Consider the following 23863-nt stretch of genomic DNA (forward strand, 5'->3'; position numbering starts at 1 on the left):
AACAAAATTCATTTAAAAGACATCATAAACCATGGAACCCTTTCTGAACCCTAAATAATTTTAAGTGCATCCGCTTACTCTGAATAAAATTCCTATTCTCTTGTCTGATTGACACCAAGTTGACAATTCCTGTTTATTAAATGTTTGTAGTGTAGTAGCATATAGAGTTCTAGTTAGGAACTGAGACTCCACTCTGACACACTAAACTGAACTATTCCAAAAAGCTGCCACTGTGAATGGCTCATTTACAGTTATTATTCAGGCAATTGCAAGGAAGACATAATTACTAAAATGCAGACTTACCCAGTTTTTACTGTAACGTGCTCTGCCTGAAGCAATGCCAAGACGTTGAAAAAAGACCTCAAAGTCATTGCCAGAACCCAGTTTATTTATTCTTTTAACAAGAAAGAAGGAAAAAAAGTCATTGCCTTGAGTGACAATACTTAAAATACATTTTCTATCTTGTTTCCAAGTACTAAGATGATAGTTATTTATTCTCCAGTTACAGTCACTACATAATCTTTCCCTAGCATGTTCTTTCTTTCAGTACACCACAAATTCCCTGGAAGCCCTACATTGTATTCACCTCCTACCAATAACTGTATTCTCAAGAGGACAGAGCCAGTGCAGAGAAAACACTAAAGGGGAAAATTTAACTCACTGCCTTTATAATTGAGAAGACCCAAATACCTTCTTTTTGTTAAACTTTCACTATTTCCAGTCTCTCAACTGAGAGGAAACACAACAGTACCAGCATGGCTTCACACAAGAGAATCAGTTTCTTAGATTAAGTAAATCTGTAAAGGACAGTGTTGCAAAAACCTGTTTGGTTTCAGTGCTCTGTAGCCTCAGAAATTCAGAGGCCTGCCAAGAAACTGGAAGCAACTGCAAGGGAATGCTATTGTGTTACCATCTAGTGCTCCTGCCACTGGCTTTCACATCCTACCTTTTTATGTCTGCATCTCTATAAACTACACCAACACTACTTTTAACTCACAAAGCCTCCTTTAGATGCTACATGTCCAGGTTCATATAAATGTCGTACAATACATCAGCTGCAATCAAACTCTGAAATCTATATCTGTTGAAAAACACACTGTTTCATTCAAGTGCTCAGTTTTTCAAGAGGGTATTTCTTTAAAACTCACATCTACAAGCTGCAGTAAGTTCTGGCATTATCTTCATTTTCTTTTGTCACTTACCTTGGGACCTCCTTATATTCTGTTGATGGATTTTTTTTATACCAGCTCTCATAAAGCGATTTTCCTTCAAACCCTTCATCGGGACTTGGTATCTAGAAAATATATATAAAAAAAAAAAAAAAAAAAAAAAAAAAGACAAAAGGTACAGTTTTAAATATCACTCGTCAATGAAACTAAAACTGGGCATTACTTAATACCTATGGCTTAGGATAATGAACAAAAGTCTTAATCCCTCAGCCTTTCTACATTTCCAATTCAAATTTTTAAATGCACATTTTTCAAAGGAATAATTTATTTGCTAAAAGTAAGTAACTTTAGATGAAAGAAAACACAAGGAAAGCCGAACATTTCATGCCAAAATTTACTTTCTGATACTTTTAATGAGATGTTCAGTCATTTCATTTAAATACTAAACACAAGAAATACTGGGGGCAAAAAAAAAAAAAAAAAAAAAAAAAAAAAAAAAAAAAAAGAAGCTTCTTGCTTCAGTCTGGCATGAAATTTCAAACAATTCTGTCTTGGTTTAATTTAAAATTGTTCTTTTCCTTGTTTTAGTTCAAAGCAAAGATTTCCATGGAAGCAATAGCGACCTTAGAAGGACAAAGTGTGCAGCACTGAGTGCTTCCATCATTATTACTGCTACAGAAGTACAGAAGTATTATCTAGTTCATTCCTATCTCTATTTTCAGACTACTTCCCAGATTACTTAGCACAATAACACTGTATATTTTTCATCTTTCTTTTCACTGATGGGCAGCTGAGGTTTCATTTCTTTTACTGTATTAAATTTTTTTGCTATCTATTTTTGTTTTACTATATTTCTAAGGATGACTCAACAACAGCAGTCAAAATAAAACATGCTTGGCTATACAGACATGGAGCTAACTGCTTAAAGAAGCATGTTAACATTTTCTGCCACAGATTAATTTTGGATGGGGTTACAGAACCTCCTTCCTGATTAGTGATTTCTTCAGACACCAGCTACCAACAGGGCGTAGTAACATGCATTAATCAGCCTTTGTTGCTGCTTTCCAGCTCAAGGAAGGGTTATGCAACCATGTTTACTGGTATTTAGGTCAACAGTTTAATGATGGCTCTGGTGTCCAAAGTGAGGCTCTAATGACCTGATTTTATGCAGTTCTGAACACCCACATTTAGCATGTTACCATGGGAACTGCAGGTGATTGGCTCTTCCACAGTTCCAGACAGAAATATCTTTAACTGGGCATCTAATTTTAACAGAGTTAAATTGTATTTGTTGTCTTTAATTGCCAGAAAATGTCTACATTGAGTTACTATAGTTAATTTACCTTGGCAGGAAAGAAAGTAACATGACATCATATTTTATGCATCAAGTCCCATCCAGTAAATGAACAGTGAATGTTGCGGCTAAAAATTTAAAGCTATATTACCTCTTTGGTTACACTGTACACCAGTCTGTACATCAGTGGTGTGCAATCCACCCTTAGTGTATAGTTTCCTGAAAAACAAAACAAAAATATTCATATGAAGAAGGAAGTTCTACTCAACTGAGGCCTCATGCCATTATTAGTTAAAAAGGAAGACATTAAAAAACTACACACTTTAAACAAACTGATTCTTCCTATAGAGGGGTTCTTCTCCTGTGACCTAGTTAGGATGAATTATAGACCAACTTCTGGAGCAACTACAAGAGCTTTTCTTATGCCCCTATGCTGATTACCAACATTATGAGAGGGGATGTAGACCCTACTGAGTTGCTACAGAATTGCTAACAGTGGCACAACACTTGTTGTTCACCTTGACTCCCCAAATAATGTAGCTGCTATAAGGCACTTCTTCCCTAAAGCAACAAGAATAGAATATCTGAAGGATGCTTTACAATTCTGGGTCACTGTTTCCTTCCACATCTACTATTAGATTAACTCGACAACATTATCATGTTCAGGCTTTCACAGATTTCTAAGTCAAACTGCCTCCCAGTCATCCGTACATATCGTCTCTATTCCTATAAAATGCAAGCCAAAACAATATACCTTCAATGGAGGAATCTGCATTGATATAAGCCACTCCTCGTGATTGCAATAGTTTGGCATTTTCCTGAGAATGAAAAGAGAAAGAAAACGCTAATAAACTTTTTTCATCAGAACACTTTTTCTGATCATAGAAGTAACAGCTGTTTCAGGTAAAGTCATATAATCTACTGCACTGAGCACAGTGCAGTACAAGGTAGGGCATCCCCTTACGCTGGGGATTCTGTAAGAAAAACTATGTGTATGTAAGACACAGAGAGAGCAATAGGGAGAAGAAGTGCTGCTTTCTTATACAGATTTCTTGAAGATTTGCCATTGTGAAAACTGGTCTTGTAGCAACATCAGTTTACCTCAGCCCACTCCGTTGATCCTAACAAGCCAAATTCCTCTGCATCCCAGCTTGCAAATATCACTGTTCTCCGTGGCCTCCATCCTGCAATAAAAGACCATAGAAGTGAAATACCAAAATAAAAACTGCTCATGTCATTTTTGAGGTGTTCATCTTTTATCCCGATCTGTGGAAAAAGATTACCATTAAATTTAACTTTAAATTTAACTTATCTAATCTAACAGTGCTTTATTAATTCTTAGCAATCCCATCTCCACTTATTGTGCCAAAAATGTACACTTTTTCTCAGCTCAACAGAATTTTCTAAAATTGAGAACTGAACAAGAAACAAGAATGTATGTGCATAAATTCCTGAAAGAAAGCTTTCCTTTCTGCTCATTTCAACTCAGTGCACACTGTAAATTGATTGTACTTCAACAAAAAGTTGTATTTGAAAAGTTGTCATATCTACTCTCAATTTCTTTGACCTCTTTTACAAATATCAGATTTCTATACTAGATCACCTTCAAAACAAAGATATTTCATTTGAAGTTCTACAGTTAATTCAAACCCAGACTGAATGGAGCAAGCTCTATTGCCTCACCTCTGCATCTTTGCACAAAGTTGTAGGATACTGGAGTCTTTCAGTTCTTTTCCCCCTTACAAATTTCCTTTTAAATTATAAACTAGCGTTGAAAAAGAGTATCGCCTGACATTCAATAACTGCAAGGGAGTGAGGAGAAAATGGAATGCTAATAGGTATATAATGCAGTAGCAAGGCAAAGGAAACTCCTATAGCACACCACTTGAGTGGTATCAGACCTTCTTTGCATGAGATATCAAGGAGGGTGATAGCATTTGCTCTGACAACAACAGAAATTTGGTACATTTAATATTCTTCTCCTATTATAATATAACTAGGTAAGAGGTATTTTTAAAACCACTACCTCCTACTATGTTTGCACAGCTCACTCTTTGCATTACACAGACTTTATTCATATTTGGGTCTGTCTCCAGACCAGTCAAGTGACCAGAAGACTTTCAGTGCTTCCCTGCTTAAGTATTGATCAGTTCACCACGGCATCATTCAGACACCCAGTATGATCAACATCAAATAAACAGCAATCAACTTTATCTGAATGACATACTTATTTTACTATCCTTCTCATAACTTATGGTTTGATTTTTGCTTTTCTTCATGTATATTTTCTCTTGAATACATGTAATACAGAGATATTGACATTGTAAATGTGATTAATTAAGAGCTGCTTCTTTGAAAGATCAGAGATATAAACCTAAATTTAAACACATGCTTAAATCTCAGAGACATCAACAGACACTGCTGAAAGGAGTGTTTTTGGTGTGCTTTATTCCTTCATGACAATTACCTTCTTTTTTCAGTTTTCCAAAGCTCCTCACAATCTCATGAACCACAGCTGCTCCACTCTGAGGATCAATGCCACCAAATACCCACGAGTCCCGGTGGCCTCCCAGGATGACATATCTATCTAGAAAAATATAGAAGTTTACTTGGAAAAAAATTTACTGCCATAGTGTTGTTAATTACACACAGAATTATAGAATTGTAGTGGCTGGAAGACAACTTTAGAGATCATAGATCCCCTTCTAAAGCAGGTACCCTACATAACAGGTGGCACAGGAAGGTGTCCAGATAGGTCTTGAGTATCTCCAAACCAGGAGACTTCACAGCTTTTCTGGATAGCCTACTCCAGTGCTCATCACTGTCACAGTGAATTCTTCCTTGTGTTTATATGGAAATTCCTTCAGGTTGGTGGATAACCTGCTGGAGAAGAGCTCTGCAGAGAGGGACCTGGGTGTCCTGGTGGACGACAGATTAGCCATGAGCCAGCAGTGTGCCCTCATGGCCAAGAAGGCCAATGGCATTCTGGGGTGCATTAAAAAGAGCGTGTCCAGCAGGTCAAAGGAGGTGATCCTCCCCCTCTACTCTGCCCTGATAAGGCCTCAACTGGAATATTGTGTCCAGTTCTGGGCTTCCCAGTACAAAGAAGACAGGGATCTCTTGGAAAGAGTCCAGCGGAGGGCCACTAAGATGGTGAAGGGCCCGAAGCATCTCTCCTATGAAGAAAGGCTGAGTGAACTGGATCTGTTTAGCCTTGAGAAAAGGACTGAGAGGGGACCTGATCCAGGTCTATAAATACCTGAGGTGTGGGAGGCAAAGTGGTGAGGCCAGAATCTTTTCAGCAGTGTGTGGAGACAGGACAAGGGGAAATGGCCAGAAACTGGAGCATAGGAAGTTCCGCACGAATGTGCACCATAACTTCATTACGGTGAGGGTGGCAGAGCACTGGAAAAGGCTGCCCAGGGGGGTTGTGGAGTCTCCTTCTCTGGAGGTATTCAAGACCCGACTGGACGCTTACCTGTGTGACCTGGTGTAGGGAACCTGCTTTAGCAGGGGGGTTGAACTCGATGATCTTCGGAGGTCACTTCCAACCCTTATGATTCTGTGATTCCTGTGTTTCAGTTTCTTGCCCAATGCCCCCACTTCTATTGCTGCATGCCACAAAGAACAGCCTGTCCCCATCAACTTCATTCCAACACCTTAGATATTTATCAACAGTGATGAGATTCACTCTCAGCCTTTTCTTCCCTAGACTGAAGAGGTGTAGGTCTTTCAGCCTTTCCTCATATGAGAGATGTTCCAGACTCCTAATCATATCTGTGTCTCTCCCATTGGACCTTTTCTAGAAGATCCCTGCTCTCTTTGAACTGGATACAGTATGACTGGAACTTATTTCTAGTTTTTCATGTAGATATCAGGTAACAAAACTTACTAGTTTGTATCACACACAATGTAAAGCTAAAATATATTTTTAATATCTAGACATCTTTCTACATTTTCAGCCAGCACTAAAAAGCTTGTCAAATAATTCAATCTCACAGGACATAAGATCTAAATTTCTTAACATTACTTCCACTACTAGAAATACTGTTGTTTGCCTCTGAAAATAGATGTATCTTTTCACATTTTACAAAAGTCTGCTTATTTTTGTACATCACGCTGACTTCCAGTACTGAAGTATGTATTTCCATGAGTATGTATGTAGTCAGTCATAAAAAGGTATTCAATGTGATGGAAATTCAATTAATATGACCAAAGTCAGACTAGATAGCTGTGATACTATAATATGGTTAGCAGTTGTGTTTCAGAGTACGGGGAAGGGCTGCAACTACTGATTAAATGAATGTATAATTCTAGGGATGTCTCAATTTATGCTTTTTTATAGTATAAATATAACATTGGCTGGAGGACACTAGGAGACAGGCAATAAGGCAACAGTGGTGGATACGATGGAATGGAAAATCTTCCACTTGGTTCTGAACTCTTTTCAATTGGCAATATCATTCCCTCATTAATAGGCAAAAATATCCACTTCAGAGTATCCCTTCAGTTGCAAAACTACTTGTTTGAAGACAAATATTTCTGTCTAGTGTATGACTCCCCCTTTGGAACTCAGCATTTATACCTTTAACCGTATGAAATCTGTTGCAGTATTTCAACACCAAGTATCACATAAAGCAATATTTCAGAGAAAACTACTGTCTTCCTCATTTCCCCTTTGTAGCTAGTCCACTGATGACAAATGACTTTACCTGGTTCCACGGAGCCTCTGATGGTACCAAGCACATTGTAAATTCTTGTTACTTTGTTGTTGCTATGAATGTGCATTTTTACCTTTCTGGTGCATTGGGAAGAAAATCCAAGGAAAAAAAAATAATTATCCAGATTACATAATAAGGCATCAACACCTTTAAAAAGCATTCAGAATAAACTGTAATGAATTCAGCACAGTCCGTGTGTTTGTACTGATGTGGCAGCTCAGACATCAGAAAATCAGATGAACTGAGTCGTGTTATACATGGCAATAGGTAAGATCAAAAGCCAGACCAAGAAGAATTTCAAATACATGGCTACTGCTCTCAAAAAATCAGCTGTCTAATCAAATAGCTTGCCAAAAGCTAGATGGCTGTCAAATGAAATTGGTTCAAGATTAGCTTGAAACTAAAGCAATCCAGTCATATGTGCCCAATTAGATGTGAATCTATTGAAGCTTTGCACAGAAAGCATGTTCAGCCCATGAAATGGTCAAAATCAAAGGAACAATGCACATAACCTCAATATACCTTCAGTAAATTTTATTACTCTGTCAATTTTTTCTCCAATCCCAAACATGTTTCCCTTATGAAACAGAACTTACCTTGTAGAATAATTTGCTGTGAAACCAGGGCCAACATTATAAGACACATTCAAATTTCCTTTCCAGCTACTATGCGGTGGTGCAGATCCTCCCATATTACTATTATGAAAAGAAATATGCAGTATTATTATTAGAATCATCTTGCAACAGCGCCAAACACAAACAAGGAACCAGAAACCAACACATTTTGGCTCAGAGCCATTCAAATATAGACCACAGTGATGCTCACTGTCTTAAATGTTTAGTACCACAAGGTTTCATAGGTAACTAATCTTCATTTTTAGCTACATTAATACTAGTATTTTAACAAGAAGACCTGTTCTTTGGCATTGAGGACGGTTTAGAATGGAAAATAGTCTTTGCTTTCAAGGGTTTTGCATATAAACTGTTCATTGTAAATGGTCCTTGAAACTTTCTTCTGCCCTGAACTGCATTTGCAGTTTATTCAGGAGGCTGTTATAAAGACCATTCTAACAGTTTAACAACACATGCAATTGTCTTTCACTGCCTGTCTCTGGGCACCATTTAATATGGTGGCATAGACATAGCTGAAGTGTTTAAGATGCCTAAAATGGAACAAATATGATGTGATCAAGTCATCTTTTCTTGTTCCAAGCAGAATGTGCAAGGGCAGTGCTGCACCGGCCAACTCTACTCCATCTTAGCTTTTTCAATGTGTATGTTTTGTTAACATAAATATGAATGTTAATACCATCTCTGCAAAGCTTGGAGCCTGTGTTCAGATCACTTGATTACTTAGTATGCAAACTTACATATAGGTATCTATTAAATACTTTTCATCACTCTGGAGTTTTTCTAGTACCCGTTTGCTAGCATCATTTCACATTTATGCAACATAATACAAATAAGGAGAGAAAATATATTGCTTCATATAACTACAACAGAGTACAGATACTGTTCTATCAAAGACATATAGTTAAGTATTCACCTGGACACTCAAATTACCTTATTTTTGGTCTTTTTCACAAAACAAGCATCACAGCAGGCCCTCAAGTTCTTTCCTTTTCTCTACAGTTACATTGTAACTTCAGTGTACCTGATTGCTAATCACTGTTACTTCAGTTGATACCTTATATATTAAAAACAGCCCTTTCCAAAATGCTTTGCATGAATCTGGTATGTATATAAATTTCTTACAGATCCCTAATCACAAACAGGATTTCAAAAACTACAGAAGTTGAGTGAAAAAATCTTTTCCCTTTCTTTCCAAACGCTCTTCTAATTTTCACTGGACTGTCTGCTTAAAATTCTTTATGTCTCCCAAATACTTACCGCAGTAATGACTCAGCATCATGATAACCAATGGGATGAACTGGAATTTTTGGGAGACCTACACCACTGGCTTTGTCTAACCGGTAGGTGTATTCTGAAAGGTAAAGATGAGGATTTCTGTATTAAGACTCTGAAGGAATCTGTACATTTCACAGCACTGTCTTAACACAGGACTCAACAAGAATCATTGCACTTCCCTCTAACTTGAGCTGACATCTCCTCGGTGACTTCACTATTTATGCTCCATCTGCATATTTTCAAAACAACACTAAAAAATATTCTCCCACAGCATCTACAATTACACATTCAGAATTGGCTGGAGATTTTGAAATTATTTCTTAATCTTTTTTTTTTTTTTTCTTTTTTTTTCATTCATTCATTTTTTCATTTTTATCCTTCTCGGAAAGGGTAGTCAGGCATTGGAATGCACTGCCCAGGAGGTGGTGGAGTCACCGACCATGGGAGTGTTCAAGAAACATTTGGATGTGGTGTTGAGGAATATGATTTAGCCAAGAAGTATTGGTAATGGTTGGACTAGATGATCTTCTAGGTCTTTTCCAACCTTGATAATTCTGTGACTCTGTGATTCATTGAAATGATACAGAAATACTGCTATTCACGGGAAGCAACTTCAGAAAAAAAGCTAAAAACAGCCATAAAACAAGATTAAAGTGTGAGCCCATAGCCTAATGTCTGGAACACTGAGTGACTGAAGTGTGAGCACATAGCCTAATGTCTGGAACACTGAGCTGGGCATCTGCCAGAGATTCAGATCCAGTCTTACACTCTAGACTAATGAATATTCTGCTGTTTTCATTAAAAAACAGAAACAACAATTAAAAAAAAAAAAAAAAAGAGGTCTAGGTTTTGTTCAGACAAGACACAATTCAAATACAATTATTATTGTTTTCTATAAATCAGAATCTAAATTTTCACAGTCTAGACAAACATGAACATTTGGAAGCCAATTTTTTTAGTAGGTTATGGAATAGAATGGAATTTTGTCCTTAATACAGCATTCCCAGGGCCCTTTGTTGAGGAAGGCTTTCTTCTTAGTAACTGTACTGGAAACATACAAACGTTGAGCTCCACAGTAACTTTCAGCACCCATTTAGGGAGCATGTGAACACTAAACAGACACCTCACCTTTTGCAGGATAGCCTGGTGTCAGAGGATCTCCCGCACCGTTCAGGTTTAATACATTTCCACGCTGGGCTCCTCCACCTGGAAGGTTCCAGCCATTTGGATATGGATCTACTCCAGGAGCACAGTAGTCAGCAGGGTCTGAGTAGAGAATAATTCCCTTGGCACCTGCCAGTTCAGCATTCTTCACCTGGAAAGCACATCTCTGGTTTCTATCCAGACCTTTATAGCTTGACATAAGCATTCAACGGGCAAAAGAAAGTATTATAAATTACAATGATTATAACTTGGAACCTTTCACACTGCTTTAGTTGAGTAAAGGTCCCATATTTGTCTTGTATCAAAAAGTTCATTTAAATACACAGATAGAGAAGCAGGAGACTTGCAGACCAATACAAACAGCTGTTAGAAAGACCACCTTAAGAGTGAACGTATCATGCCTTTATATCAGTGAGGACATACCAGTTCCAAACTAAATGACAACTGCCTGTACCTCTGGTTATAACTAATTTTGACTTGTATTTCATTTTAATAAATGATTCACATTCTTCTATAAAGTTTAAGTCTTTTCCATTCAGAAAGTATCTTTAAGAGTGGCAGCCTATAAAAATTCAATGACAGTGTTATCTGAACTAGAGTTAAGAGCCACAATTCGCTTTTCACTGGTGAAGATAGCATATACCAGTGAGTTCTTCTGCCAGAAGATTACTCAAGACTGTATAAAAAGTATTGGTATTCCAGTGAAGATATTAATTGTTTGACACTCAGAAGTAACTGAGAAATTCAAAATATAGCCGTTCCCAACTTATGTTAAGGTACATTTGAACAAATTGGAAAGAACAAACTATTTCGTAGTTAGAGCATATTACTGGGGCATGTTAGTTACACTTTGGAACAATTTATAGTAAGCAGATACATTTTAAAACATGTAACATTTTCCAACTTACTTTAATTCTTTAGATGTATTACATACATGTCAAGTACATATTTTATATCTCCCAATAAATAATTTTCTTTGAATGCACCTCTATGAAAACCTCAATTACACTACAAGCTTGAGTAGACTTTGGTTAAGAGTTTCAGTCTCTTGAAATCAACTAAAGGATTGCATAAATAACATTTTTATATAGAGACATTACCTTATTTCCTCTGAAGATCTTCCCATATCTGGCAATAACAATCTTTCCTGTACAGTTAATTCCCATTTCACGTTCTAGCTTAAAGAAGTCCTCAGTGCGGCCATAATTGACATACACTAACTCACCCTGATGGAAGGAAATAGAATTTGAATGTCAATGAGTGTAACAGGAAGATGGGATCTAGCAAGACAATAGGCTGGAAACGATAAGCTTCAAGACTGGTTCTTATATGAATTTTTCTCTGTTAGAGACGACTAGGTAATTAAGTGACTTCTCATTAGTTCACAATAATATAAAAAGCTGTGTGACCTCAAGCCTCTATAGAGAGCATAAGATACGATTCAGAAACTGAGAGTAAATGCTCAGAGCATTGGCCTTTCTTCTCTCCTGCTTAATTTTAGTCTGTTCAAGCTCTAGTCAGTCAGCATTGGACAGCAAACCTATCTTAGAAAGAAACATGTTGCCCTCTTCAGAATAAATGCCTAAGGTGAGACTGAAGGACCAGTTAAATGTGGACACTTGCCATCTCAGACAGCTAAGCTTAGGTGACAAAAGTGCATTTTTCTGTATGACTACACACTTCCAAAGCAATCTTCAATTTAATTTCAAAAATGAATAAGCTTAAATCTCCTACACACTCTGTAACCAGATGTTCAGGTGGCCTTGAAATACAGCAGCATGTCCTCACAAACTGAGGTACAGCCCTCCTAACTGTACTGGCTTCATCAGTATTCTGCTCAAATTGCAATTTCTGATTAAATTAGGTGAAATGAGCTCAGTTAGGTTAAATTATTGAAATAAAAGGGACTATATTTAAATAAAGCAGTTTCAGAGCTGCTAAAATTATTCAACTTCCTATTCAGATAATAACTCATAAATAAAAGGATTATTCTTGGGTATTTTCTTCTGAATTTATGAACAAGATTTCCTTCTCAGTAAAATCCAAGTATCATCCTACTGAAGTCAAGGCCTTCAGTTTCAGATATTCTCTCTCTCATTTTATTTAATAGCCTCATTTCCAGCTGTACTGTATTATATTGTGTTATCTTGCATTCCAATATCATATTTAGTAAACTAACTTTCCTCCTCAGATTGTTGCTGCTGTTCTGTATTTAGGCCCATCTCTCCACCCCTCCCCCTTTCCCCTTACCCATGGTGTGGATCCATGGGTCTCCTGCCCCATTAGTCATAGAACCAGACAGAAGCAGCCCATAAACCTCTGAGACCCCTCCCTCCCCTTTTTGGGCCAGCGGGCCTGTGGAAGAGATTATTCTGTTATACTATTGACACAAAGCTTGCTGAAGGACACAGATGGAACAAGTCCTATCAAGTCCTGGGCAAGGATTGAGAAATCCTTTGTCTGGAGAGCGCTGATGGATAAGTCCTGAGCAAGGGTTGCAAAATCCTTTGAGGGACAAAGATGGACAAGGCCAGGGGTGAGAGAGAGAGAGAAAAGCCACGGCTTAATGGCTGTGAAGAGGTCTTTTTTTGTGTGGACTTATCTCAAGGAAGATGGCCATCTCAGGTGGTACTCACATGACATTTGCTCAAGCACCGAGAGATGTCATGTAGGCAAGGAAAAAAAGAGGATAAAAGAGGGATCAACAACCATGAGGGCAGGTGTCTGCCATCAGATCCCTCACTGCAGAATTCCTGCTCACTGACAGACTCTCCCAGACCTGCTACCTGAATCCTGCTGCCTGCTCCTGGACTTACCCTGTGGCTTCTTCCTGCTACCCGCTTGCTGTCCAAGTCTGGCCACGCTGCTCATGTCTCACAACGGGACAGCTGCTGGATCCTGGTGGTGACTATCCCTGCTTTATGCAATTCTTCTCTTTTTCTGTCTTTTCTATCACTTGCCTTCCCTTCCCCATTGCCCTAAATTGTCCATCCTCCCCTTCCCCATCTCCCTTATTAAGGTTTGTAATAAACTGGTCAGACCAACATTTGAACCACTGTTTCTTAATCTCATGCTGCGTATACATATATCAAAGCACCTCTTCTCCCTCCTATAAACTGGAGTGAGACAGCCTGCTGTCCTCCTCTAATGAACACAGATAAATCCAGATAACCCTGTGACAATACTACATCTGCTGAGAACCAGAAATGAGCAGCAGCTATTTCTAAATCTCTGCAGGGTTTCACTCTAGCAAGTAAGAAGCTACCATCCCACTCTGGCAGGATATAACCTTCAAAATCAGTCACTACCACTTATTACTGCAGGAAGCAGTAATGGTGCTAGCAGTGTCTAACTATACCTCTGCAACTCCCTGATTAGAGCTTTCACACAGAAAATAAGCTGAGCTCCTGGCTGCTCTCAGTAAGAAGAACTTTGATCCATTTTTTCCCACTTCCCAGAAGGTGTCCTACTCTTGAGACTATAGTTACCCAGACATGCAGGTTCTTGACAGCCTTCTCCCTTCACCGAACTTTGAGCTTTATGCAGGAACTGCTCCAAAATCCAGAGCAGAAGGCCTAAGACTGATGAACGCAAGTGACAGGTTCCAAACCTCTCTCCACAGCCTAGTTCTGTTTTTAATGAAATGGCTTTTAACATAAAGAACATAAAAAGATATGGGAAAACTCAGATGAGCCCAGAATGCAGAGAATATTCCCACTGCAGAGCTCCTTTGCTATTTGCAGTAGAGCTGCAACAGCTGTTTACTGAAGAATGTCGTGGCTAACAGCACCGGTATTTGGAGCTTTTATCAAACTATTAAGCATTAAGGGAAACATAAGCAATATATTTTGCAAAGACAATCTGTCTGTTAGGTATTGTTTCTTTCAGAAACAATGTTCTCCTATTTAATTCAAATAAAACCATTTTCTAAAGAAGGAAGCTGCATCTTTTAAACCTTGTTTTTATTGTTATTTCCCATCTCCCATCATTTACTGTAGCTCACTAGAAATCAAATAAAACAGTGTAGTTATTCTGTCTTTCTGTGGGGATATTAAAACAGGAAGACAGAATCTATGAATTTTACCTTACGCTACCTTCCAAAACTCCCAGTGTGATTCTTGAAACACTCATAGTTCTTATATCCTAGGAGACAGGTTATCTGCCTGGCTCTCCAGCTTCTTCTGAGTATGAATATAGGATATCTTTTGCTTTCTGGGCTTGCACAGCTTATTAACAAACTTGAGACAGTATATGAATTTAATACTGCTAGCAGATTCCAAAGTCAGCTCTAACTTTAGAGGACAGCTTGGATGAGATGACCTCCAGAGGGCTCTCCCCACCTTTGTTATTCTATGTACAGACATGGAAGGGAAAGCAAGAAAAAAAAATATTTCCTATTCTTACAAATTATGTATTGAAACAATTAAAGATCACAGAATAGAAAACTGTTAAACAGGCCAGTTTCAGAACAGACAGCTTGTCAGCTGGTGCCATCTGTGCAAGAGAGAAAAGATAACTGGAACAGGCTGCCCAGGGAGGTGGTGGAGTCTCCTTCTCTGGAGATATTCAAGACCCTACTGGACGCCTACCTGTGTGATGTGGTGTAGGGAACCTGCTTTGGCAGGGGCTTGGACTCCATGATCTCTAGAGGTCCCTTCAAACCCCTACAATTCTGTGATTCTATGATTCTGTGAAATGCCAGCAATAGCCATTTGCAATAGCCACAGCACAGTGCACAGCTACACCTGTATGACAGTCTATGGAAAAGAGCACTTTGAAAATGAGTTTGTTTAATTGGCTAAATATAAGTCATATTTTGATCACCAAGATGGAAAAGAACAGTGGATATACACACAATATCTGGAGAAGTTAAAGAAGTGAATAAAAGGAAAGATTTATTTTTACATTTTTAGGAAAATGCAAAACAATTCAATTTTAAGTCAAACTAGAGGGAAAAAAAATAACATGTATGTATGACAGCTCAGTTTCAACACTGCCCCACTGTAAAACTCCCTACAACATCAGGGCTGGCTCATTTTTCTTACTGGTACTATGTCAGGGTCTGTACACACACAGCCTAAGACCCAGGAATTTTACATTATTCCATACTATTCCATTCTATTTTATACTACGTTATGCTCCAATATCCTATCTTCTTTCTGTTTCTACGTCTATTTTACTATTCTACTTTTTTACCTCAGGCATTCCTTGGGCTGAAAATGCACTGTAGGGTGGCACCACATCTTCAACAGCCTCATACCCTGCAGGAGGTGGCTCTGATAATGATGTGTTGAATACCTGGTGGGAAAGAAGAAACAAAAAACAAAACCAGGAAATATGAAAAAGAAGTACTGTTTATGCAGGCACATTTCACAGGCATTTATGTTTAAATGACTCTAGTTTTTAACTCAAAATGAGATGTGACCAAAACTTTAATAAGCAATGGTTAACACTTTCTGTATGCAAGTTCGTTGTGTGATCCTGATAGTCTCACTGGTGCTCTTAGCACAGTTTATGTGCTAAAAGCCTGTTTATGTGAACACAGGTTCTTTTAAAGAGGTCTCAATACAGAAAGTAAGAGAAGGTTAGATCACAATAATAAAAAAAATGATTGCATTCTGCTCATCCCTGGACCTTCAGTGAGCAGTAGAGCTGCTCTGTAATGAACTGATTTTGTGTCAGTGTATCTTGAGGCATAAACTCTGCAGACTTCAAGGAACTGAATTTAGGACAATCACTGATACTGTAAAATGACTAAATGCAAGTAATGATGCTGACCATGGTTGATTTCCTCTTCCTAAATAACAGAGCAATTTTAAAACAACTGAATTACATATCGTAGCTCTAATACATACTTTTCCTTTCATCCATGCGTGTCAGTAAGCTGTGTGAAGCAGGGTAGCTATTAGTATTCCTAGCATGAAAATGAAGAAACAAATATATATAAATTAAGAAAAATAAATAAATAAAGCAAATGAGAACCACTGCTTTCCATGAGCTTTGGATCAGGTGCCACACCATAAACAGAGCAGAGCATAGCTTTCCCTCCCAGTCTTCCCAGGTGTATGAAGGTGATTTTTTGCACTGTTTGCAAAAACAGGTGTTTTCAGTACCTCGTTTCCATGCTCATCAGTTATTGAGACATAATTGGGTTTATTTTCATCTGGATAAGAGAGCAGGACATCATAATGAAACAACTGAACAGAATCCAAACCAAACTCCTCCCACTCAGCTTGAACCTGCTGTGCCAGATGGAGATTCTCCTTTGTTCCTGCAAGGTGAGGACGCTGTGTAAAATTGCTAGAAGAAACAGAAGCAATTGGTCAGGATCAGACATTGCTACACATAATCTTAGCCCAGATGGAAACATCACCTGGATATAACTAGATGTACCCAAACTGAATCAAGACCAAGATTCTTCAGCACATATATTTTTGTCTGCCATATATATAACTTGAGGCAAAGGGTTTCAGTTGTAGGTGTTTACATTTTGCTAGCAATCCAGCCTAGCAAGAATGGTACAAAATCAGCCATGGGGTCTTGTTCTTGCTTTATTCCCTGTCTTCTGGGCAACCAAGGGCCAGTCATTTCTCTGCATAAAACTGGCCTTCCTTGTAAAGCAGTAAAATAGTGGAGCATAATTACTTCTAGGTGTTCAGTTTAGAAATGTGCATAATGACTGTGATCCCTACATTTAATTAGCTGGGTAGTCTCCTCAGATCCCACTGTTTTAATTAATTTTAGCACAAATACTGATTTATTTAAAAGTTGACTCTGAGCATGTTTTGTTGGCAAATAAGAGTGTGAGTTCATAGCAGCTTACAAACAAGGAACAGAAAAACTCAGCAGCTTGTGACTTAAGAGATATATGCACCGAATAACAAATAGTGTACAATACCAGGAATGGTGAGCAACTCATCATCTGGAAATGAAATTTGGCCAGATGACTGAGAAAAACCAATAGTGAACTGATCTAAATTAGTCTCCATTGAATGCGATTGTCATCATTATGTCCTTATCTTGTTCTATGGCCAAGCCATCAGCACGCCACATGAACCAAGTAGTGTTAGTGACGGAAAGGAGACCTCAGGTAAGAACAAGGTATAAGGCTGGGAACGTCTTAAGATCCAGTGAGTGTTACCAAAAACAGCCAAGTACTTTGGAAGAATGATATACTTCTGATTTTTACACAGTTATGTTCTTCTGACAACATCAACAGCTTCTATCAACTCTGTACTGCACTGTTCATCGTACAGTCAAGGCACTATTTTCTGGGCTTCATTACAATTTGAGTTATGCAATAGTATTCTCCTGTGTTATACCCCCATTTAATAGAACTTTGTTTTTCTTACTTTCCTGCTCTAATCTGTTGACTGCCTGTACTAATAGTTCTGAGTAGTCATTAAACACTTGCGTATTCCACCACAGAACTGGCTGCAAGTCAGTAAACGTGGTACAATGTTTCCTGTTGGCATAGAGACAGAGAGTTTGGAGGGCAGCGAGCTGCTTCTACAGAGCTGCTGAGCAACGTATGTGTTGTAGGAGCCAAAACACAGGTTGAAAAGTGCAAAAGATCTTATTTTCAATGTTACACAGCTCAGGATATGGCTGTTATGCAGTAAAGAAAATGTACTTTCCAGCTAGCTTATTTGCAATAGCTTGAGCACTTAAAGTGAAATATGTGGGTCTGACACAATAAGCCAAACATGGGTGGGGTTTTTTTGTAATTTGATTTTGCAGTAAGATAAAACTTCCTGCTACTTAATCAGGATGGGAATTAAAGGCAAATCCAGAATTACTGTCTACTTCTAAAAACACTGATACTTTAAAATTTTCTTTACATAGAAAGTCAGTTTCTACCAACAAACTACAACTCCTAGCTTGAATAAATGTATTACTTTAACAAATATCACACCTTCCTAGTAGAAAATCTGTTTACAAGGTCCCTAAAACAAATGATTAATAACAGCTTCCTAGTAGCTAAGACTTCTATGTTTTAAGAAATCAAGAAATTAACTACAGTAACTCAACTACAATAGGTTTTAAAAATCTACAGGGCTATTTTTTACCACTTGAATTTTCAGGAACAAAAGATAGCATTGTTGTTTGTAGGAGGAAGCAGAACCAGAATAATGCTGATATCAAATAACTTAATTACTAAAAAGTAGATGAGATGTATAAATTCTTGGGGGATAAAACATGGTCTTAAAAATGCCTTTACAGCTTTAAAGATAACCATTCTAGCTGTTCACTGTGCAGAGAGGGAGTGCTTGGGGATATCTTTCTTCATGAAGGTGTGAACATGGATGTGCCAAGTAACACAAACATGGTCACAAATTTGGGAGAACTACAAGCATTCACCAGCTGCTGAGCAAGAATTTGGCCAGCTCTTAATTACTTTTAAGTACTGAGTTTGCTGACGGTGACTCCAAGCGTTTTCAACACAAACAAGAATGAGAGGAGTCAAGATGGACTGTACTATCTCTCATCTTACTGGGAAACATTCGTTGAAACCTATGGCCAAGAACCTACACACTATAATCTGTTTAGTGGCATCCTTGGGCTGGTTCCTGATTTTTTTTGTTGATTTATTTTTGACAGATAAGCCTACCCATTGCTTACAAAAGAAAGTGCTTGATGTTTTCAGCTTTCATCTCAGCCATAAATGCGGCCTTCATCTCCACATGAGGTTTCAAAGGTGTCTTCTCTTCTACAGGTTTTGCAAACCAGCCTATACAACACAGCAAAATACATTTTTCTTTAATATCAGAAGATTTTCAATGTGTATTTTACCATTATTCTTCATCATAGCACAGTCACACTGCCACAACTTGATACAGAGTTTGGTAATGGCAGTGATAGTCCTGCACCACAGTACTTGTTAGCTTGATACAGTGCTATACCAATCACAGTTGTTTTAATGCAGACCTTCCATCACATTAAGATTGGAAAAAAAACACTAAGATCACTTAGTCCAACTGTCAGCCTACTCTCACAGTGCTCACTATGTCCTCAGTGCCACATCTCGGGCAAATGGTTTTAAGTTAAAAGAGGGAAGATTTAGGTTGGATGATAGGGGGAAGTTCTTTACTAGGAGAGTGGTTAGGCCCTGGAACAGGCTGCCCAGGGAGGTTGTGGATGCCCCGTCCTTGGAGGTGTTCAAGACCAGGTTGGACGGGGCCCTGGGCAACCTGATCTAGTAAAGGTGTATGTTTGGTGGCCCTGCCAGGCAGGGGGGTTGGAACTACATGATCCTTGAGGTCCCTTCCAGCCCTGGTCATTCTGTGATTCTGTGATCTCTGTTGTTCTTGAACACCTCCAGGGACAGTGACTCCACCACCTCCTTGAGCAGCTTGTGCCACTGCATCACCACACTTTCCGAAAAGAAATTCTTCCTAATATCCAACCTGAACCTCTCCTGCCGCAACTTAAGGCCATTTCCTCTCATCCAATTGTTGTTACTTGAGACAAGAGGCTGACCCCCACTTAGCAACAACCTCCTTTCAGAGAGTCATAGTGAGCCTCCTCTCCTCCAATAGAAGAGATGTTGAGAACTCCTATATTCCCTGAGCACCAAACATGATGCTGTCAGTCATTTCGGAAAGGTGGAAGCTTTAAAAAAAAAATAATGAAAGAAACAGTGCCCCTTTTTAAGGAACAGATGTCTCTTAACTATTTTCTCTGTCTCTGGTTCTTATTCTGGAAACCCTCCCTTACTACACAAGCATTATTAGAGTAAGAGATGAGAGGAACACCTGGCTACAAAGTTTCTAACATATGTTTTTATTTTTAAGTCAGAAACAGGACATAGAATCATAGAATCTTTAGAGTTGGAAGGGACCTTTAAAGGCCATGTAGTTCAACTCCCAGGGACATCTACAGCTCCACCAGGTGCTCAGAGTCCCAACCTGTTTGACCTCAAGTGTCTCCACGGATGCGATATCCACCACCTCTCTGGGCAACCTGCCCCAGTCCTTCACTACCCTTACAGCACAAAACCTCTTTCTTATATCCAATTTAAATCTTTTTCAGTCTGAAACCATTTCCCCTTGTCCTATTACCACAGGCCCTTCTAAAAGATTCTGCCCCCTTCTTTCTCCTAGCTCCTCTTAGATACTGAAAGGCCACCCTCAGCTCTCCCTACAGCCTTCCCCAAGATGAACAGCCCCAGCTCTCAGCCTGTCCTCATAGGGGAGGTGTTCCACCCCTTGGATCACTTCTGTGGCCCTCCTCTGGACATGCTCCAACAGCTCCATGTCCCTCCAGCATTGAGGACTCCATACATTCAGTGCAGCGCAGTAGCAGTTGCACAGATGGAGGCAAACCAGAGGAAGGGTGAGGAGCAGAGCCCAGCCCACAGGCTGCACTGCACAGGGCTTTTCCTACATCAGATTCACTGCCCTTCCAGGATCCTCCAGCATATACCAAATGCCATTTCAAAGTACATGTGGCTCTTTTGTTTTCTTCCCTTTCCCCCCCCATCCCCGATCCTGATCCATCTGTGGATGAAAAGGGTGTGAAGGAGAGGAAAATATTTCCGTCAGCAACCTGAAGTCCCTCCTGAGCCAAGTGGGCTCAGGGGCATTCAATTACACAGCGCTTCCCCCCACACCCGCACCCTCCCCCCTCAACCCAGCCACCGTTCAGCCCGGCTCCGCTCCAAAGAAGTGTGAAGTTCGCACTGTACCGACGAGGAACCCGAGGAGGAAAAGCCCAATCGCTGCCCCCAGGGTGATGGCCCAGAAACGGCCGCTCGCTGCCCTGGGGCCGGCGGGTTCCGTGACAGCACCGAGCGACGTCCACATCGCTGCCGGCCGCTCCGGACCCAATGGCCGAAGTGCCCCCGCTGTGGGGGCGGGCGGGAGGGCGCGGCTGTTGGTTCCCGCCTCGGGGTGTTCCACACAGACATCGGACTTTGATTTTTGTCACACGGCATTAAAGAATGGGCACATTTGGTGTTTCTAAGAAGAGTAACATGGCCTGGGTGCCTTTAGGGCTAGAAATCTGGAATCCTTGATCGGTAAATTTCTGCTGGGGGCATTTGGAACTTGAGTTAATGAAGCACCATGGGACTAGGCACTGAACCAAAATATATTTTATGTCTAGACTAATATCCCAAGGAGATTTAATCCTGATGGGTTATGGCCACACTTACTAAATGGGGTGAGCATACTGTGAGGTTTCGTAAGGGTTTTGTAAGGTTTTGGGAGGAGGTGGGGATAAGATCTCTCAGTGTCAGTTTTTTACCATATAATTACATGCCTGTGTGTCACATAACTAGTTTGATGTGTGATCAAGACAACTTCCAACGTTTTTATTAGAGCAGAAGGCTAAGAAGGTGAAACCAGTCATTCCACTTATAACCCCCTGGAGAAACACCTAGTCTAGAAGGGAGATTGAAGTTATTCTGTAATGTCTGAGAAGAACTTTTCTAGGTTGTCAAATAAAAATGAGTTATCAAGAGAAAAAGGTTGCTGGTCTTTGTTACAGTTTTAATCATCAGAGAGAGGATGCAAAGCAGATGCTCAAATACATGGAGATCTGCTTTGGAAATGATGACAGGGTTATGTGTCAGAATATGGAAGGGAGGCCAACAAGGGGGCCTTCATGTTGTCTGCCTACAACTGGCTGCTCTCTCAAGACAAGAAAGAGAAAGAAACCTTTTATAAACAACTGGAAGAAGTCTCACCATTGCAGCACCTTTAACATGGGAGTGGGTAAGCAGTGGAACAGGCTTCCCAAAGATGGAGCATATAAATTCCTGGACTATTTCAAAACACTGAACAAAGCTCCATGCAACCTGATCTAACTTTGAAGTTAGCACAACTTTGAGCAGGAATTCGGTCTAGATTGACCTCCTGGGGGTCCGTTGTAACATTTTTTTTCCTGTGATTTTAATGGAGACTTGTTTGTGGATTAATATGCTGCCTGCTTTGTAAATATTAAGTACCCTTACTTCTCTGTTACATATTTGCCATACAGATAGTGAAATAAAAAGACTGGCCTAACTCCCAAGGGTTCTGTAGGATTAAATCATTTATTTAGGAAAAGTGAAGAAATTCAGGAGTTCCAAGCCTCTATTATGCAATGGAACCACTCACTAATTAAATCTGAAGCGTTTCTGATAGAAATTATTGTTGAATGTTTCATGAGAGAACAAAATGAGGTGTATTGTTGTAAAATGTCAGTAGAATACAAGGAAGTGAAACCTAGGTTCTTTCACCTGGAAAACTTTTATTACATTATTATTTATTTAAATACTGTCTATATTATTATATTATTATATTCTACTTTCTTATTTTCAAACTGCATAAAATACCATCTTCCCACTTTTTACTCGTAGATGGGATAGAACTAATAAGTAAATTTATAGCTTACGTTTTCCTTTCCCCTTCTATATACTCTGCTGGTTGAATTACATTTATATGGATATGATCTTTCACAGGTATCCACAAACCATACTGCTTTTGATTTTCACAAAGCACTACAGGGCTTCTCAAATATCCCATTCTGCAAGGTGCCTGTGTATTAAAATAAAACTTGTGCTTTAACTCAAAAACATGCATCTTTATCCATGTAGATCTCCGTATAAAGAAGGGTGCTGTGTCTGTGACTACATAAGGCACTAAGCAGTGATAGAAAGGCAAACAGCATTTCTCTAATGATAATTTTTGGTAGTCAAGTTTTTTAACTTTCTTTGTTGAGCTGGTGCTTTGTCCCTTTGCTGTGTGCTTAGAGATCTCTGTAGTATTTGCACTGCTGTGATAACATTCCTTCTGCTGAGATTCTCATGATTGTTAAGAAAAAGTAGCAGTGACAAGGCTGGGATTTTGCTTTCCTGTGGTAAGTGCTCAATCATTTTTTATTCCTGCTCACATCTCAGTTCCTTTTGTTACTGCTTTCCTTTTTAGGGATTTCCTCTCACAGACAGTAAAACTCTGCAAGGGGATCGATTCTTCTGCCCTAGTGAAAATGGAAATGAATTGGCTGTGGTAACTGCTTTCTCATGTGTGTTTTTTAGACTAACCTCCATCCTGAATTACGACATTTATAACTGTCAGAAATGTCCCCATCTTCTCAGTCTTGCTAATGGAATACTGGAATGCTTTTACAGACTTCACAGGAATCTGTCTTCAGGCCAGTTATTCAACAGTAAAGCATTTTGGAGTAGCACATTGTGAAAGAAGGAGGAGAAAGATACTGTGAACTAGTGCAAAAGCCTCTGAGGATCAGTTCCATGCATGTAAAGACGTGAGGTAATTCTGAATTGTACCAGACTGTCCTTGTTCTCGTGTTGCAAGATACAGAAAGAAAGTTAAGAAAGATGATGAACAGATTGATCAGCTTGCCATACCAGTTGAAGAGCTTTTGATGTTCTCTCCTGCTCTTGGCTTCACAGGTCAGTTATCTCCCAGTTACAATGCTCAGTGTGCTACATATAATTAATTAGGTTTCGTCACCATTCAGTTTGCTGCTGGATTAGAATGGCTTGAGTTGGAAGAGGCCTTAAAAACTATCTACTTCCAACTGCACTGCTTTGGGCAGGAGCAACACCCAGTACGTAAGGTTGCCATCCAGCCTGGCTGGAGGGATGAGGCATCCGTGGCT

General features: G+C 39.3%; 1 protein-coding gene across 1 annotated transcript in view; it reads right to left on the reverse strand.

The window, feature by feature from the left end:
- LOC107308462 (putative N-acetylated-alpha-linked acidic dipeptidase) overlaps positions 1 to 21103 on the reverse strand; it is a 29479-nt gene extending 8376 nt beyond the window's left edge. Inside the window, exons 1-15 of the mRNA XM_015852369.2 lie at positions 20943 to 21103; positions 18878 to 18986; positions 16369 to 16555; positions 15452 to 15553; positions 11356 to 11481; positions 10220 to 10406; positions 9074 to 9167; positions 7781 to 7879; positions 7176 to 7261; positions 4931 to 5050; positions 3565 to 3647; positions 3218 to 3281; positions 2615 to 2682; positions 1203 to 1294; positions 304 to 394 (exon numbers count right to left, since the gene is read on the reverse strand). Coding sequence (XP_015707855.1) covers positions 304 to 394; positions 1203 to 1294; positions 2615 to 2682; positions 3218 to 3281; positions 3565 to 3647; positions 4931 to 5050; positions 7176 to 7261; positions 7781 to 7879; positions 9074 to 9167; positions 10220 to 10406; positions 11356 to 11481; positions 15452 to 15553; positions 16369 to 16555; positions 18878 to 18986; positions 20943 to 21060 — 1626 coding nt within the window. The 5' untranslated portion in view covers positions 21061 to 21103. The remainder of the gene's footprint in view (positions 1 to 303; positions 395 to 1202; positions 1295 to 2614; positions 2683 to 3217; positions 3282 to 3564; positions 3648 to 4930; positions 5051 to 7175; positions 7262 to 7780; positions 7880 to 9073; positions 9168 to 10219; positions 10407 to 11355; positions 11482 to 15451; positions 15554 to 16368; positions 16556 to 18877; positions 18987 to 20942) is intronic.
- Between the last annotated feature and the right edge of the window lie 2760 nt (positions 21104 to 23863).

The sequence above is a fragment of the Coturnix japonica genome, chromosome 1, assembly GCF_001577835.2.
Source record: "Coturnix japonica isolate 7356 chromosome 1, Coturnix japonica 2.1, whole genome shotgun sequence".
NCBI lineage: Eukaryota > Metazoa > Chordata > Aves > Galliformes > Phasianidae > Coturnix > Coturnix japonica.